We start from the raw sequence: 16219 nt of genomic DNA, 5'->3' as shown, positions 1-16219 counted from the left end.
TCCCAGGTCTCCCGAGTCTCAGTCCAGTGCTCTAGTCACTAGGTCACACAAACAACTTGTCCTTTACTTGTGTATACTATACATAGGCATGACAGAATTCAATTTTTTTAAATAATTTTGAGCTTTTCACTTTCTATAGATTTAAATGTTCATAGTTGTGGGAAATCATGCAGTGGGAGGGAGGGGAGACAATGTGGAGGTTGAACAGTAATTATCCAATGACATTAGAGAGAAATTCAAAAGGTTAAAGCTTCATAGCTGTTAAAACAAATTGTCAAAATATTCAAATGAAATATCCTTAATTCAAACTCTGAGTTCTCAAGCAGCACCTTTATCTGTAAATTTCAGTTATTGATGGAAATATTTGGATGTAGGTGGGTGGGGGATGCTTCCTGGGGTTACCCAGGGTTATGAGGAACCTTGCTCCTGCCCGCCCTTAGCAAGAAGAGGCCTTGTCTATACCTGCTGTGGATCAGTTTCCCAACACTACCATCCTCTGGCAATACAAGAGCTGCCTTCCAGACTTTGCTCTTTCTTTACAGGTTAATGATAGGCACAGTCCAACCCCCAAGTCCTCCAAGTATCTGCCTGGAGTGCCCAGCCCCTGATTACTGGACGCTCACAGAATTCCCAGTTCCAGAGGAACAGTACATCACAGCTTCTAGTTATACCATAGAAGACAGGTCCATTTAACACACAGCACTTAGGTTTGTTTGTAGAGAAATCAAGTTTGTCACATAGAGCAGAGTCAAATGATAGCATGCAGAAATATTGGAAGCCAAGGTTACATATAAAATAAAATCATAACATGCATAGTAGAAGCTAAACTTAACTAAAAAGATATTGTCGTAAGACAGACCAAAAGCTCACCTAAAATCTTTCCATCGTATTACAGTCAGGCTTGGCTGTGATCTTCCTTCATGAAACAAGCACGCCATTGTTGTGCTGTCTCAGTGGAAAGATTCAGAAGTTTCTTTTTTTTCCTGTCCCAAAAGTTATAGTTCATTGTCTGCACTTGCGGACAGGATAACCTTCATTGCATATACTTTTTTTTTCTCCTCTGGAAAGTTTGCAATCACTTGATTAACATTCTGCTTAAATTGTAAATGGGTTGTCCGCTGTGAATCTTGCATTACTCAATTTATGTGTAGACGGATGGATAAATGTAAACCTGTCTCTCACCTTTACTGATCACCAGCCCCAAATCAGAGAACCTAAGAACATAATTTTCAGTATAATACATGCATATCTCCTTGCATACTATCCATGTATGCATTTCATAATCATTGAGGACTCTTATGACACTAGCTTTCATTAGAAACTTTACATGATATACTTTGGTGAACTAGTAAAGTAAATACCAGAGCCAGGGGATACCTGTAACCCTTATGCACCCCTCTGCTCCCTGCCATTTGGCACCATGAGATTCCTGGGTCAAAAGGTGAAATCAATATTTACCAATAAAAATCTAGTCCTTCCAAGCCTACCTTATATACCCTTATTAAAAATACTCCCAGAGTTCCATCTCCTTTGTTTTCCTTTCAAAACTTTCTCTAACACTGATTAAATTGAAATCTCCATTTTTAGTGCTTGCCAACAGACAGCCATTATAAGTGTCTCTCTATGATGAGGATGAGAATGTATAACTTCTTTTTGTTAAATCTTTTAAAATTCCTTGGGTTCCATTCAGGAATTTTTTTCTCTAGAACTGTAGGTCTTCTGCTGGGTACAGAGCCGGCTCTAGGTTTTTTGCTGCCCCAAGCAGGGAGAAGAAAGGAAAAAAAATCTCTAAGAGCGCAACTGCCGAAGCAAAAAAACAACCCAGAATGCTGCCCCAAGCATCCGGAATGCCACCCCTGGAATTATACCGCCCCAAGCATGTACTTGGTTTGCTGGTGCCTAGAGCAGGCCCTGGCTGGGTATAGACTCAGTACTAACTCCGATCTTAAGTAGTCGTACTCGTCACTCAGAAGCTTTTCATTTTTTTCATCAGATACGTAGCAATATTAGGAGGAAATACTTACAATAAGGAAATCAACTTCCTTTACATATTAAAATGTCTGGATTTTTATAAAGTTGGTAAGTGCCTCAGCATATAAATATTACAGGAAATGGTATGAGGTCGGCCAGAATCACAGCCTAATGACCATGAAGCAATTACATTTTCTATACTTGTACAAAGCAGTCTGTCAGCTGGTGGCAATGAACATAAAGCCACTTGCTAAGGTAATTTTATAATTACCTAGCTGCTTTTTTAATCTTCTGTTTGATTTGTGTGGTTTCTGTTTTTTAACCTTAAATTTAAATCTACAGAATCTTTTCTCTGCAATTATTCTAATTCTTTATTGGATACACATGAATTCTTTTTCAATCTGGTTTTCTTGTCACATGAAGTGAGTGACTTCAGTTGCCAGGTATTATGTGGATTACCTAGAATATATTTGCCCTTAACATTTATGCTACAACAAATTTTTGTTGTATTGTCTTAGTGTATCAGTGGGAGAATGGAGGCTGGTGTTCACTGGCAATAGGAATAAGTTAGTGACAATGTATCAAAGGGTACCTCAGTAACTAATGCAAATTAGATGTAACCAAACCATATTTGAAATTTTCAGTTGCTGAGGTATTGTTCAGAGGTTACTGAATAAACTGTGTTCAAATACTACATTTAAAAATATTTGTATGGCAAATATTTCCTCAAAAAATGCATAAGATCAGCATCATTTGAAAGCTTTGTATATAGAATCCTAAATATTCCTCTTCAATAACTAAATATTTACTGTTAAACTATTCAGAATCTATATACCTTCCAGATCAAAACGGTTATTTACAAGTTGTGACAAATGTGTTCCTTTTTAAAGCAAGTGTAATTAGTGTAAATTGTAAGTAATGGGTATAGTGCATTCTAATGGTTCAATTGGGGGAGTAATGTTGGGATAAAGGGCAGTTAAAGGAACAAATCAGGTTGGCATATGCTCAGATACATAGGTGTAACCACAAACCAGATTGGAGGCGGAGGGAAATAGAGATGCCTTTGTCTTTTTAAAGAAACTTGTGAATTTTAAATTTGCATTGGGTCAATGATTATATTTTGAGTCCCTTAAAATATACAAAAAGATGTCTGTCTGGCACTTCATGTGCCTTTTGAATTAAGTTAAGAAAATAAGTAGTCAAACTAAACCAACCAAGGTCCCCCACCAGCTATTGTATTAACCTCTTGGAGATGGGGTGTACAAGAAATAGTACTTTTTAGAAAGTTACACATACCCTGAACAGAAAAACGGAATTCAGTCTAGCTCAGATTCCAGCTCTCACTGGCTACTTATTTGGTTTTGGACAAATCAGGTTTTGTCTTATTTCTCTCCCTCCCCTGCCCTCATCTTTATCATGGAATTAACTTTGTAATTGATAGCAGAATTAAACCAGTTAGACAAGGGCTGAGTACTTTTTGAAAATCCTACCCTTATCTCAGAAAGCTGTTTACTCTGATCAGTATTGATACAGCACTTACATAGTAATTCATGTAAAAGCAGCAAAGAGTCCTGTGGCACCTTATAGACTAACAGACATATTGGAGCATGAGCTTTCGTGGGTCAATACCCACTTCATCGGATGCATGCATAGTAATTAATATTATTTATTAGTCTCTACTGCCCAAGAGACTGAAGCCCTTTTATTTTACAAGGGAGAGATAGCATAAGCAGTGGCAATGCAAGCTTTCTGGCTGTCTCTGCCAGTGTTCCTCAGACTTCTAAGCTGAAGGGACCTTCTTCGTGGGTAAGAGGAAAGTTTACTTTCCTCTCCCATCTTTTGCCTACAGACAGCTTGTTACCTAAGCCTATTTAATGGAATTCCTTGCAGTGTGGACACCTGTCCATGCTAATTAATGGAGAGAACTCTTATTAATTGACTCATGATGACTCCCTCTCTGACACAATATGTAGACCACCTGCATTATATTATTGGGATTTTTCTCTTCCTACTTTCACATTTTTGTTGAGTCCTATGTTATCATGATGATTTATTTCCAAACTGAATATGGTTATTCTTCACTGACCTTAGATCCATTCTGTATCTTCTGACAGAGGCAGTAAACTTTCAATAAATGTGTCTCAAACTCCATACTTATCTAATAAGCAAGAGGATTATAAGCAAAATTAATATCAATTACAGTATTTTAATCAAATTTATTTTGCCAGGGTTGGGTGTGAATGACATTAAAGCAACTCTTGTGCTATATTTTTTTCATCCTAGTGAATGAAATGGAAAAGGTGAACTGGAAATAAGTCTGTAGAAAGTTAACTATCCTTTAAATGCAGTGATGTGGAAATATTCAGACACTTCTCTCTTTGGGCTCTGTTAGTCATCAACATGCAAGGATGTTAGGACTTTAGAGAATTGATAAAGGGTTATGGAATATTTTGTGAGTATCTTGGATGTTTGTAGCTAGTGAAGCTCCATAATAACTAAAACCTTTCCCATCATAAAGTTTTTAGTGACATGTAGAAGGAGTTGAGTCTTCACCTGAATCCTGGTGGATAAGTGTCCACAAAACAACTGCAAATGCTAAAGACCAAAGGAGAATGGAATTACCCTGTCACCCTTGAGGCTGCCCTCCTTAGAATGGGGTTTTGAGGTTGTAACAGGGTTCATTACTGACTGCTGGCATGCCTCCTCATGGCTCACCTGGGGAATAACTCGTCACTAGTCAGACGCCCCTTCCTGCGGTCACTCAGCTGTTGTCGCAGTCTGATCCTCCAGGACTCAGGGTAGCCATCTTCTTTGGGACTCGGGTTGCTCCTCCTTCATGACTTGGCCCTCTAGCTGGATCATAATACCTTCCCTTCTAGGATCTGTCAAAGTCCCTCCAGACTAACTGTCCCCCCACCTTTCCTGGTTGTCCTCCATTCTATGTCTAAGGTGGTGCTGCTTCCCCAGTGGCTGGTAGGAGAACCAGGCCCACCCTATACTCCATGTTCCAGCACAGGAACTGTACGTGCTGCAGCTATGTGCTTGCTATTTTCCTGAGCTCTGTCCTACTTCTTCCTCCTATTCTTTGGTACCTCTGGGCATCTGAGCTTTCTCTGCTCCCCGTGGCTACTTCCCCATCTACATAGTACCTTCTTATTCAAGTATCTTGAAGAGAAATGCTGCACGTTCTACAAATGAGTGAAGTGAGTTAAGGGTAAAACTGATAATACAGATCTTTAGTCCTCAACTCCCAATTCTCTTCTCTTTAGGAATTAACAACTAATTTCTTGCATTACTAAAGCCGGCAGTGCTTTTTAAATAAAACGTTATACTGCTAATAGTGTTTCATCTGTTGTACACACAATTGTGTTTTAACAGCATCAGACAACCATTTGTTTGAAATCTTGTTGAATTATTAAGTGGGGGAAAAAAAAACCAATGAATTCAAACACAAGGCTCAAATTTTCAGTTCATTTGAGGATAGGTGTCACATCACATCTTTATCTGAGTAAAAAGGGTTTTTTTCCCCCTTTTTACTCAGGAGAGATGTGATGTCTCGTTCCCCTAGTGAAAATTCCAAACATAAATTTACAAAGGAAAAAATAGGAATATGTCTTTTAAATTTTGTCCAAATGAACTTCTCTTACTAATCCCTGTTTCTTTAAGGAAATTTAGTCACTGCCTTTAAAGGCACAGTAAGTGTATATGACAGTCTGTCTTGTTTTATATTCACAGATCTGTGTACTGAAATGTACAGCCATTTAATCTGCATAATGTGAAACATGAACAATAACAAGGATATTTGTTTAGAGTGGCTTTAGTTGTGACTTATTCCATATTTAATTGACTAAAGTCTTCCTTCTAGTCAAATATAGAGGATAAAATGTCTAGTGATGACAAATGTGATTTTTAAAGCCTGTTTTTATAACAATTACATCAGTGCAAGTGTGAAATGACATCCCAATCTCTAATTTTGAATAACAAGAGCACAAGATTTTAATCTATCCCTTAAATTAAATCTTTCTCCCCATGCCCCTCACAAAAAAAAACTGGTAATATTTACAAGAAACACCAATTTTAATCCAGTTTTTAAAGGTATTGCAAGACACCCCTCCACACACACACTGATCCATTGTTCTGTCTACATATGTGCTTTAATTTCTTATTTTAGTCCTGACCCTTTTTTCGGCCAGGCTGCTATTTGAAACCCACACACAGTTTTCATGAACCCTAGGGGCAAAATCTAGGGCCCACTGCCACATACTGGGCTTTCCTTGAAAAGGAGGAGATTAAACCATTCAGGAGTATGTAAATCTGGAAGTGTAAAGAAGCAATGTTTTCTTCCTCTGGATGGAATGAGGCCCAGTGCTCCCCTTGCTTCCTTCCTTCTCCTGTGGGAGGCAGAGAAAAGTGGAATATGGTGCTTGCCCCAGGAGAGAGAAGTGATAGTCTCTACCTCTCCTCCATTCCTTCCCCTGCCCTCCTACAAATCAAGGGGAACTATATTAATCTAATACAGGAAAGTTGTGGACTGTAATTATTTAGGGAGATTTTAAAATTGCACTCAATAGCCAGTTTCAAGATCAGGCCCTCCATTTTTTTTCAGGATCTTTTTTTGATTCTTTTTAACTTCGAAGGAACAATTAATAAATATCCCAAAATAATGTGTGCTTAATTTTGCAGTATGATGGGAGAGGGAGAAGATGCTGCCCACTAGCTAGTGCCTACTGGAGAAAGTGGCGGGGAAGGGTAGAAATCATTGCAGGTGATTCTAGTTATTAAATCAATGTGTATATGCAGTGGAGGTAAGGAAACATTTAATTTGCAGGCTTCTGAGAAGTCATGAAATGCGTGCGGATGGATTACTTGTAAAATTAAGAATACTTCAACCTTTTTTAATTGGGGGTTGAGTAGAGTGAAAGCATTGTGAAACCTAACATGGATCATGCAGGGCAAGATTAAATTTATTCTGACAACCAAATTAAGCCTTATCAGATCTTTTTTAAACAATTTCTGAAAGTACGTAAGTGCGATGTGCATGTCCTAGTGAAGGGAGGGCATATAACGAGTGGATGTCTGTAAATTACAAAGGTCCTTCATTTCATTTCTGTTGTTAAACATCCATAGCAGTAATACTGTAGTCTAGTTTTTCCAAGGTTCATTCCCAAATTTTAATTTCTCTGTAAATTCTTCAAATATAACCTAAATAACCCCCCAAACTTTAACATTTCATTTGTCACACAGAAAATACTGCCAGTCATTATACTTTGGCTTCTTACTAATAGTTCTACATATACTCTAAAAATGAAGTTCCTTTTTGTTTACTACTATTGGGTTTTGTATATTTTATTAGCAATATTTTGACAATACAATAGAAAATATTTTCTAAAACGTGGAAATATAATCTTCATCTTTTTGGCGGGGTTGAGTGGAGTTAGATTATTCAGTGGATAGAAGAATGGCTGTTGTAGTCTTTTAAAAACAAGACTATCTATTCAGATGTTTAAGTTAGAAGTTGAGTCCCAAAAATCTGACTGGCTTGTATTTGAGAAATGCCAAAATTATCTTATTGTTTGAGTTTTTTATGATGGTGTTGAGGCATCTACTGTGCAGTATGCTAACATCTATCATATTTAGGTTTGCAAAGAACCTGGAGCCAAAATTCCCCAGTAGACTCACTCTCTCTCTGGTTTTAACCATGCATGGATCTCCATGTCAGCAGAAGAGAAAAATAGCACATCTATTTTTAAATTAGCTGGAATTCCAAAGGCACAAACCTCCCAGTGTCTGTGAGCGGCTATGATTGAATGCCTGCCCTGGTGACAGTCTAGTGATTGCTTGCAAATCGCTGCTGCCTCCTTGTGTCCAATTTACATAACCGTTTCACCGAGGGACTTCACAGCTCCTGAAACAAAATTCAGTAAAATCATTGACTGAATTGTTTAGCTAGGAACTGCAGTTCACATTAGTCATTTTATGGGGAGTAAGGAGCAAATTATGTGGAAAACATAACTAGATAAAAATAAGAACCAAATGATTGATATGTGGGATATGAATTCAGAGTTTGAATGTTGAAAGTTTAACTATAATCACAGTAAACCTAGTAGCAACTGTTAAGCTAAAATGTGTTAGCTTATTTTTTTATTTTAAAAAGTTAAACTTCTTCCATGCCCATATCCTAATTTTGGATCTAAACTTAATATATTGACCGGGAGTGGAAACTTAAGGAATTCAAGACAAAATTTCTACTTTTTTCTATTGAACAACATTTTAAGATATTTTTGGCAGAATGGCTTTGAGTATGAGGTTCTTAAGATAAAGGAAACTTTTTTCCTGACTTCTGCTCTTTGGATCCATGGTTTCTGCTCCAAGAAGAAAGTGCAAATACTAGTAGCCATCTTTTAGACAGCACTCCTCTGCCCAGTATTACTATCAGACAAAAGAGAAAGCTGAAGGAGACAGATTCTACCATAGGCAATCCTATTCCATTTCTTCATTTGCTTTTCAGTCTGGGGCTTTCCCCAGGCAACAGATTTGATGTCAGTGTCAAAAGCCTGATAGAACCACCAGAGATTTTTTTTTAATGTCTTGGTCTCCTGATGGCAACCACCTCTTATTTTCAGAAATCTTGGCAGTGACAGAAAGCTTGCTGTGGAGTTAGTGGGGATCCTGGCGGCAACACACTGATGTAAGCTCTGGCAGTGTTGCAGCCAGACTAGGGTCGGCTGCCCCCAGGTTACTTCCTACTTCCCCTCTGGAGGTACCTTGGTCTGGACGGTGTCCTCCAGGGGGTCAAGCACTCTGGGGTCCTCTGGGTAACTGGCATGGGTCAGGCTGGGCAGCTCCCTCAGGCTCTGGTCGGTGTTGGGCATTGGCAGGTCAGGCCAGTTCTTGGGTCTGCCATAGGTTGCCAGGGTCTCCCAACCAGGAGCTAGGCCGGAGGTGTCTGGCCTTTCCAGTATTTGCTTCCTGAGTGAGCTCTGGGGTCGGGCTTTTATACGTCCTGTCCTGCGCCTTGACCTCTGGTGGGCAGGCATGGGACTCGCTGGCTCCGCTCACTCTGGTGTCAGGAGGGGTTCGTCCTTCTCTGGGGTGATGGGGAATCACACCACCTTGCTGCACTACCAATACAGGATCCTGCCTTTTAGTCTTTCCATGCCACCAAGGGCTTGGCAATTGTGGCAGCTCATATTAAAAAAAAAAAAAAAAAAAAAGGCAGGAATCCAGGTCTGTCCATACTTCAACTAGCTAATTTGAGGAAGAACAACTGAATTCAGGTAACCCTACAGCTTTTTGCCTTCCTGGATCTCGATCAGAGAGAAATCCACAGTGGCTGAGAGCATAGCTTTTATTGGAGCAGGAGCAGTGAATCTAGGCCAACAGTTTACCTTCCACCACATTCCAAACAATAATAGATTTTACCAACCAACTTCAAAATCACCCAAGAAAATCAGTGAAAACATGATTGAATTCTGGGACATGTGGCTTCAAGCACCTGTATGACATGGTTTGCCAGACTTCACCTATGCTCTATGCAAGTGTTCAAATCGGTGTATCTACAGTAGACCCCATGTGCATATGATGGTCATGGTCCCAGAAGAAGTCATCTCGTTAAACTGGTGGAAAGACTGACCCTCTTCAGGTCTGCAAGAAAGTACTCTTCTCTACCCTCTGCTTACCAAGACTAGGGTGACTTCCTCCATTCAGTGACTTCTTCTAGATCCCCTTTGGATTCAGGGCCCTATGGTCTTCTCAAGAAGCCTGTCTCCATATAAATGTCCTAGAGCTCAGAGCCATCTGCCTGGCATGCAAATATTCTTGCCTCTTCAGGGTTCCACAGTACAAGTGCTAACAGACAACTTCACACTTATGCATGTCAACAGGTAGGGAAGAACAAGATCATCCCCCTTCTGTTGGGAGGCTATGTAGCTTTGGAATTGTGGGATCTTATTCAGAATACACCTAGTGGATCAGCACCTTCCCAGCCTTTAGAAGACCTTAGCTGATCTACTCAGTTGGAAGCTCTCAGACAACCAGGAGTGGTCTGTTAAATATTCAGTTCTACAGAACAACTTTTGCAAGTGAGGATTCCTGGAAACATGTCTGCCACAGACCAGGCCAACAAGTGTCAGATGCTTTGTTTGGGGGGGCGGGGGGAGAGGCATCTGAGCCTAGGCTCCTTGGCAGATGCCTTTCTCATCTCCTGGATGCCAGGACTGATGTATGCCTTTCTGTTGATTCACTGTGATACCAAGAGATCTGAGGAGGGTGAATCAAGACACAGGACAGAGCATTTCTGATAGTCCTAGCATAGGATAGGCAGTTCCTCTTTCACAACTGATAAAACTTTCCACACAGCTGTCCTCCCCACAGGTCCCCCATTGATCTACTGGCCCTGCCCAATATTGTTGTGCAGAGCAATGCTTAGTCCTATACCTGAACACAGCTTCATTACATCTAACAGCCTGGATACTGGCTGGTTGACATCTACCGAAAAAAGCTGTTCAGCTGAAGTTCAGAACATGCTGTTCCAGCAGGAAACTTTTAACCAGACTGACTTACAAGCAAAATGGAAGAGGATTTCCATTAGGGCATCTCAGCACCAGCTTTCTCTCTTGACAGCCCGTTTCAGCAATATTAGACTGTTAGCTGTGAACCAGTCTGAATTTTTTCAGTTCCATAAGGGTTCATTTAGTAGCAATATCAGTGCATTACCCTCCTGTCCAGGGCCATACTACATTTTCTCACACTACTGTGCCAAGATTCCTTAAAGGCCTCAATACAGCATTAGCAGGATTGATTTTCTCATCCTAACCTTTGGTACAAAGAATAGGTTGCTACTTTTCAGTTGCTTTTCTGGTGTCTGGTAAGTTAACTAGAAGAGTAGGGAAAACTTGTGCTTTCATGTCAGGTCCCCCTTATACAGGATTTCATAAACACAAGGTCTCTCTTAGGCATCACTGAAGTTTCTGCTCAAAGTGGTTTGAGTTCCATATCAGCCACTGTATTTGCTTCTTAGTTTTCTGTCTCAAACCTCATTCAACCCAGGAGAAGCTAAACTTCACACACAATTAGTGTAGTAAGGAGAACTGTCTTTGTACATCAGCAAGGCAAAATCATTCAAGAACATGCTCAGTCTAGTCATGGCCTTTGCTGATAGTTAAGGGGGAACTTATACCCTCACACAGGTTATGTAAGTGGGTTTCCAGCTATATAAGGACATGTTATGAGTTTACCAGGTTAGATTCACCTTGCTACATTAGAGATCATTCTACTGGAAATCATGCATCCTCTGTTGCCTTTTTGAATGTCCCTCTCCCTGCAATCTGGAATGCAGGTATGTGGAGTTTGGCCCACCCTTTAGAAGACACTGCGCCTTGATGTAGAGGCTTCCAGTTGGGATGTCCAGTTTGGTAGGGCTATCCTGCAGTCATTGTTAAAGAAGGAACTCTAGTATCTACCGCCAAGAAAACAGACAACTGCTTGTTAGTTACCAAGAGTAGTATTCATGTAAACAATTGCTCAAAAAGAATGATTACTTACCTAAAGTAATTGTGATTCTTCAAAATGTGTTGTCCATGTGGATTCAACGACTCTCCTTTCTCTGCTACTATGGTGTGCACCTTTCTGTGATTCTATATTGGTGAAAGAACTAAGGGTAATTGCACTTGCCCTGCCCCCTTTATGCCCTTGGATGGTGGGGACATGAGAACATCTAGGGCACAGGCATGGACCGAATGGACATTGCTGGTGAAAAGAATCTGACCTTATGCACATGGGGGACATGGAAACCAATAGTGTGTGTGTGTGTGTGTATGTATATATATATGTGTGTGTGTATATATATAGTCAATATATCTTGAACACAGCTACTATAGGATTAAGTACCTTTTCTTCATACTTTTCTGGGAGTTGAAGTTAACCTTTAACCTTGTGCCTCCATAGACCCACATCATCTAGAAATCTTAGAAATGCACTGTGTCCATTTGCTAGTTGTTTAAGCATGTGATGTTAACAGAGATCAGAGGTATATTTTTAGTAATTAAGCTATTCAGTATGTAGATATTTTAATGGGCGTTTCTTATTAAAAAGACCTTTTTTTGAAGTATAACAAATTGAACTTATGAAAAAAGGTGTAGAAGGTTTTTACTGGAAGTGGTTTTGTTGACCATATTATTTTTATTGTAATTTTGAAAATAATGAACAATGTTGTTTTGTTAGTGTAAGTAAAGTAAAACTGGGCTATTTTTTTCCAGACTTGAGGAAAGACCAAATGAATATGGAAGCTAATTACAGACCACACATCAACAGACCACACATCAACTTTCCTTCAGAATCTCAATTGCAGATGCACAGTCCTCCACTGAAGAGGTAATTAATTTTTGTTTCTTTACTGTGAAACTTTCCTATCTGAAATGCACTGTCCATGTGGAGCTCCATTTGTTGATCCAAAGAGAATATATAATAGATCTAAATGCATTTCAAACGTAGCCTTCAGACATTCTTTTAATACTGTAGCTTGTGTGTCAAAATGACTAGGCTGACATATTTTCTCTTTGAAAAGACAAGGAGACCTGATTGATGTTTATAAAGATCAGCCAACAGAGACCCAAATTTTAGGCTAGATTTTTAAAGGGATTTAGGCACTGAAAGATTCAGATAGGCACCGAACTAGCATTTAATAATCTGGCCCTTTATCTGATATTTAACCAGTTTAACTAGGGCAGGAATTTAAAGTGATGTAATTTGCACATTCATACAACAAATGATTGGTCAAACCCTCTTCTGACAACTGTAGTTAAAAATGGGGAAGCCAGTTATCCACCACCCTGATCTGACTTTCTGAAGTCAGTGGGAGCTGCCGGTGCCTAGCATTTCTGAAAATCAAGACCTGGAGTGTAAAACTGGGCAACCAAAAGTAGTGGACATTTTTTTTCAAATTTTTAACATACCTGACTTGCCCGAAAGTCAGCGTGGTAGGATCAGGAAAAGAACCCAGACCTGATGCTATCCTGTGCTTTAGCAAGATTTCGCTTTCTTTATTGGAAGTGAATCTATGAAGCTTTTGCAGAGCTTTGTTAATTCTTCAAATGTCTTATGAAAGAAAATCTGCTGTGATTTGATATCTTTGAGCTAAATGAATATTTGTTAAATAAGTCTCTGAATCCTCCAGTCAGATCAAGGGTAATATTTAAATAGTCTCCAAGAACACCCTTATTAAAAAAAAATGCATATTCATAGTATTTAGGATTTATGGGTGTGGTGTATGCTTTAAAAAAAACTGCATGTGTAAATGTTTGTGAAGAAATCTCTTGACTGGTTCCTAAATACCTCTACCTGTTTATATTTTAGAGCAGAGATGCCACACAAGAAAATATTTCCTTCATCGACTCTACAGCCAAATTTTAAGGACCACATGAAGAGAGAAACAAAGATCGGCAAGTTAGATGAACAGAGCTCTTCAGAGAGGCTTAATCCAGATAAATTTGAGAAGATCAGTATGCCAGTGTACAGTGCTGACAGCTCCGCCCACCCTTATAACACTGAACTCTTAGTTGTGTGTGGAAAGAGAGTGAACAACAATGAATTTCTCTCATCATCTGAGCTACAGTCTCCTCATACAAGAACTCTTGGATCAAAGTCAGGGCTTGTATCTTTAGTTCAGCAGACTCTGTTAGAACAGTCCCATACAGAGCTGTCCTCATCTGGTGAACGTGCTGATCAGTCATTTGGTACAACTAATAATCTTCAAATTCCAGAAGTAATTTACCAGAATCTTCCACCTCCTTTACCTCCAAAGAAATATACTCTGAATGTTTCTTTAGGATCAAAAAATGAATCTACAGCTGATGTAAAATTGCCAGAAGTGTTACAGAGTAATCCTTCAAGTTTTGAAAGGCAAACAGCTATTGCTTCAAAATCTGCATCAGAAGGTGCATTTACAAATGAAGAAAGATTTAAAGAAACATTTCAAGGGAATGAGCACACCATTCGCAAACTGGATTCCGCACCTAGGTCATCAGTTAATGACTGTCAGACTGTATCTGGCAGTATATTTAATAAAGGATCTCAGCACACAGGACAAAGTGTTAGTTCTCCTGATGCAAATGATAGTGTCTCTCTGACAACCTATTTTTCAGTAGATAGCTGCATGACAGATACATACAGGATGAAATACCATCAAAGACCCAAGCTGTATTTTGCAGACAGTGGCTTCCACAAAGATAAGCATCTACCACCAACTGGAATAGATCTGGGCATTGTATACCATGGTACTCTTGATTCTAGTCATCCCACATCTGAACAGAGATACAAACCTAGCATGGAAGGCATACATTGCAGCAGGTAGATGGTCAAATCCATTTTCTTATGCATTTCACATGGTCTGCTTATGGGGCAGGAAACATGGACGTCTCAGTGTGTGGTGACAGGTATCCAGAGCTCAAAAGCTTGTTTCCTTTACCAACAGAAGTTGGTCCAATAAAATTACCTCACCCACTTTGTCTCTCTAATATCCTGGGATGGACACAGCTACAACACTGCATACTTAGGTATCCTGTCAGCCATGCTTTTAAAAAAGATGACTGTTTAAATGATTCCGCAAATCTGGGTGAGCAGGGGAAAAGGTGCTAAAGTTTTGGCCATGGATTTGTCATTTTTCTTGCCTTAACAATGTTTACCTCCATGTGATGATGCTGAATGAGTTTGTAAGTCTGTTACAATGGCCCCCTTAAAAGTGTGTGCTTGTAATTAATACCTAGGTAGATCGGTCAGCATATGAGATTAACTAAATACAAAGTTGTTCATTTTACTGGAGAACTTAATACACTTGTAGCTTAGTGCTCACAGACTGAAAAAAGGTGTAAATTAACCTGTAATCCTTTAAACTAGCTAGTGATATGCTGATAAGCACAGTATCATACATAGTATGGTACATATCAGAACTATCTGCTTTATGGAACCATTTTTCCTAATGAGTAACAATTTGTTACCTATTTCTTCATCTGACTTCTGTGAAAGTCTAACTTAATTTCCTTTGTGTCTTTTTTTAATGCAAGTTTACCCAGAGAATTGGATTTTTAGTACTCAAAATGATGCCTTAATGAGGGATTTTACAAATTAGCGTAGTCTATATGAACTGTAAACAGAACTTTTACAAAGGAATTGAGATTTTTAAATTATCCTAAAACTCCAGTTGCATATTTGTACATACTTTTTATCCAACTGTTTGCTCCTTAACTTAAATTGTAGTTAAAGTATCACAGCTTTGCTTGTAGAACACTAACTTATTACTGAAATTTAATTTAGCTTGTAAGCTACAAATAATATAGTAGTCTGCAATGTGCTGTAGAAACTAATATTTTAGGATATGAAGTAGTCACATAGCTGAACAGATTAATTTAAGAAGCAGTACATTTATATTTCAAGACCTTATTCTTCAGATCAGATTGCATACAGCTGCAAAATCAAATTTAACCCTACTATGTATGTCTGTCTTTTCACCTTCCCTCTTGAAAATACATCACTGTGGCTCACATAAACCTGAGCAAATTTATGGGATCAGTCAGTTTGACTTACTGTTACAGAACTTTGTCCTCACTCCAAAACACTTCTAGACTGTATTTTCAATGAATGGGTGAATCGACATCCCCCTTTGGATAGGCTTTTAATTGAATCTGCACCCTTTAGGGAGGTTCAGAATTCAGCTTCACTGTAATCTGTTAATGCTTTGTACCATTTGTTGGCCATTGAAATAACTAATGTAACTTGTAATGAACACTACCAAATCAGGACTGTGCAGAATGAGTAGTTGAAGCTCATGGCTTTCTTAAATGTAAAGGAAAGTGCTTAGATTTTTAAAATTGGCTGGTACTGATTACAGTTAAATGTAAAATGCCTTTTAGTTCTGAGCTTAATGCTACATATGTATGTTCTACTCGCCCTGTGGTGAGACAGGTTTCAATGTTTTTGTATGCTATGTGAATTACAGTGCTTCAACCAAATGGTGACAGTCATGTGTATTAAGTTATCCAAAATATAAAACAGAAGCTGTGGTTACTTTGGCAATTTCCTAACATGAATTCAACCTAAGATTTGTCATTTTTAATATAATGCAAACATGATATGCCTCAGACCAAATATTTCAAACCAGTCCCTTTATACTTTTCAATCACCTAGTAGCATTTGTAACTATCAATTCCAGAATTAATTCTTTCATCTAAAGCAAATACATTCAACATGTATGGCT

The 16219-nt window shown here is 38.9% G+C and overlaps 1 protein-coding gene across 1 annotated transcript in view; it reads left to right on the top strand.

Annotated features, from left to right (window-relative positions):
• USP53 (ubiquitin specific peptidase 53) overlaps window positions 1-16057 on the top strand; it is a 73368-nt gene extending 57311 nt beyond the window's left edge. The window contains exons 15-16 of the mRNA XM_030564295.1: window positions 12228-12342; window positions 13324-16057. Coding sequence (XP_030420155.1) covers window positions 12228-12342; window positions 13324-14320 — 1112 coding nt within the window. The 3' untranslated portion in view covers window positions 14321-16057. The remainder of the gene's footprint in view (window positions 1-12227; window positions 12343-13323) is intronic.
• The last annotated feature ends 162 nt before the right edge of the window (window positions 16058-16219 follow it).

The sequence above is a fragment of the Gopherus evgoodei genome, chromosome 5 (assembly GCF_007399415.2).
Source record: "Gopherus evgoodei ecotype Sinaloan lineage chromosome 5, rGopEvg1_v1.p, whole genome shotgun sequence".
Lineage (NCBI taxonomy): Eukaryota > Metazoa > Chordata > Testudines > Testudinidae > Gopherus > Gopherus evgoodei.
This window is presented reverse-complemented; position numbering and strand designations above follow the sequence as displayed.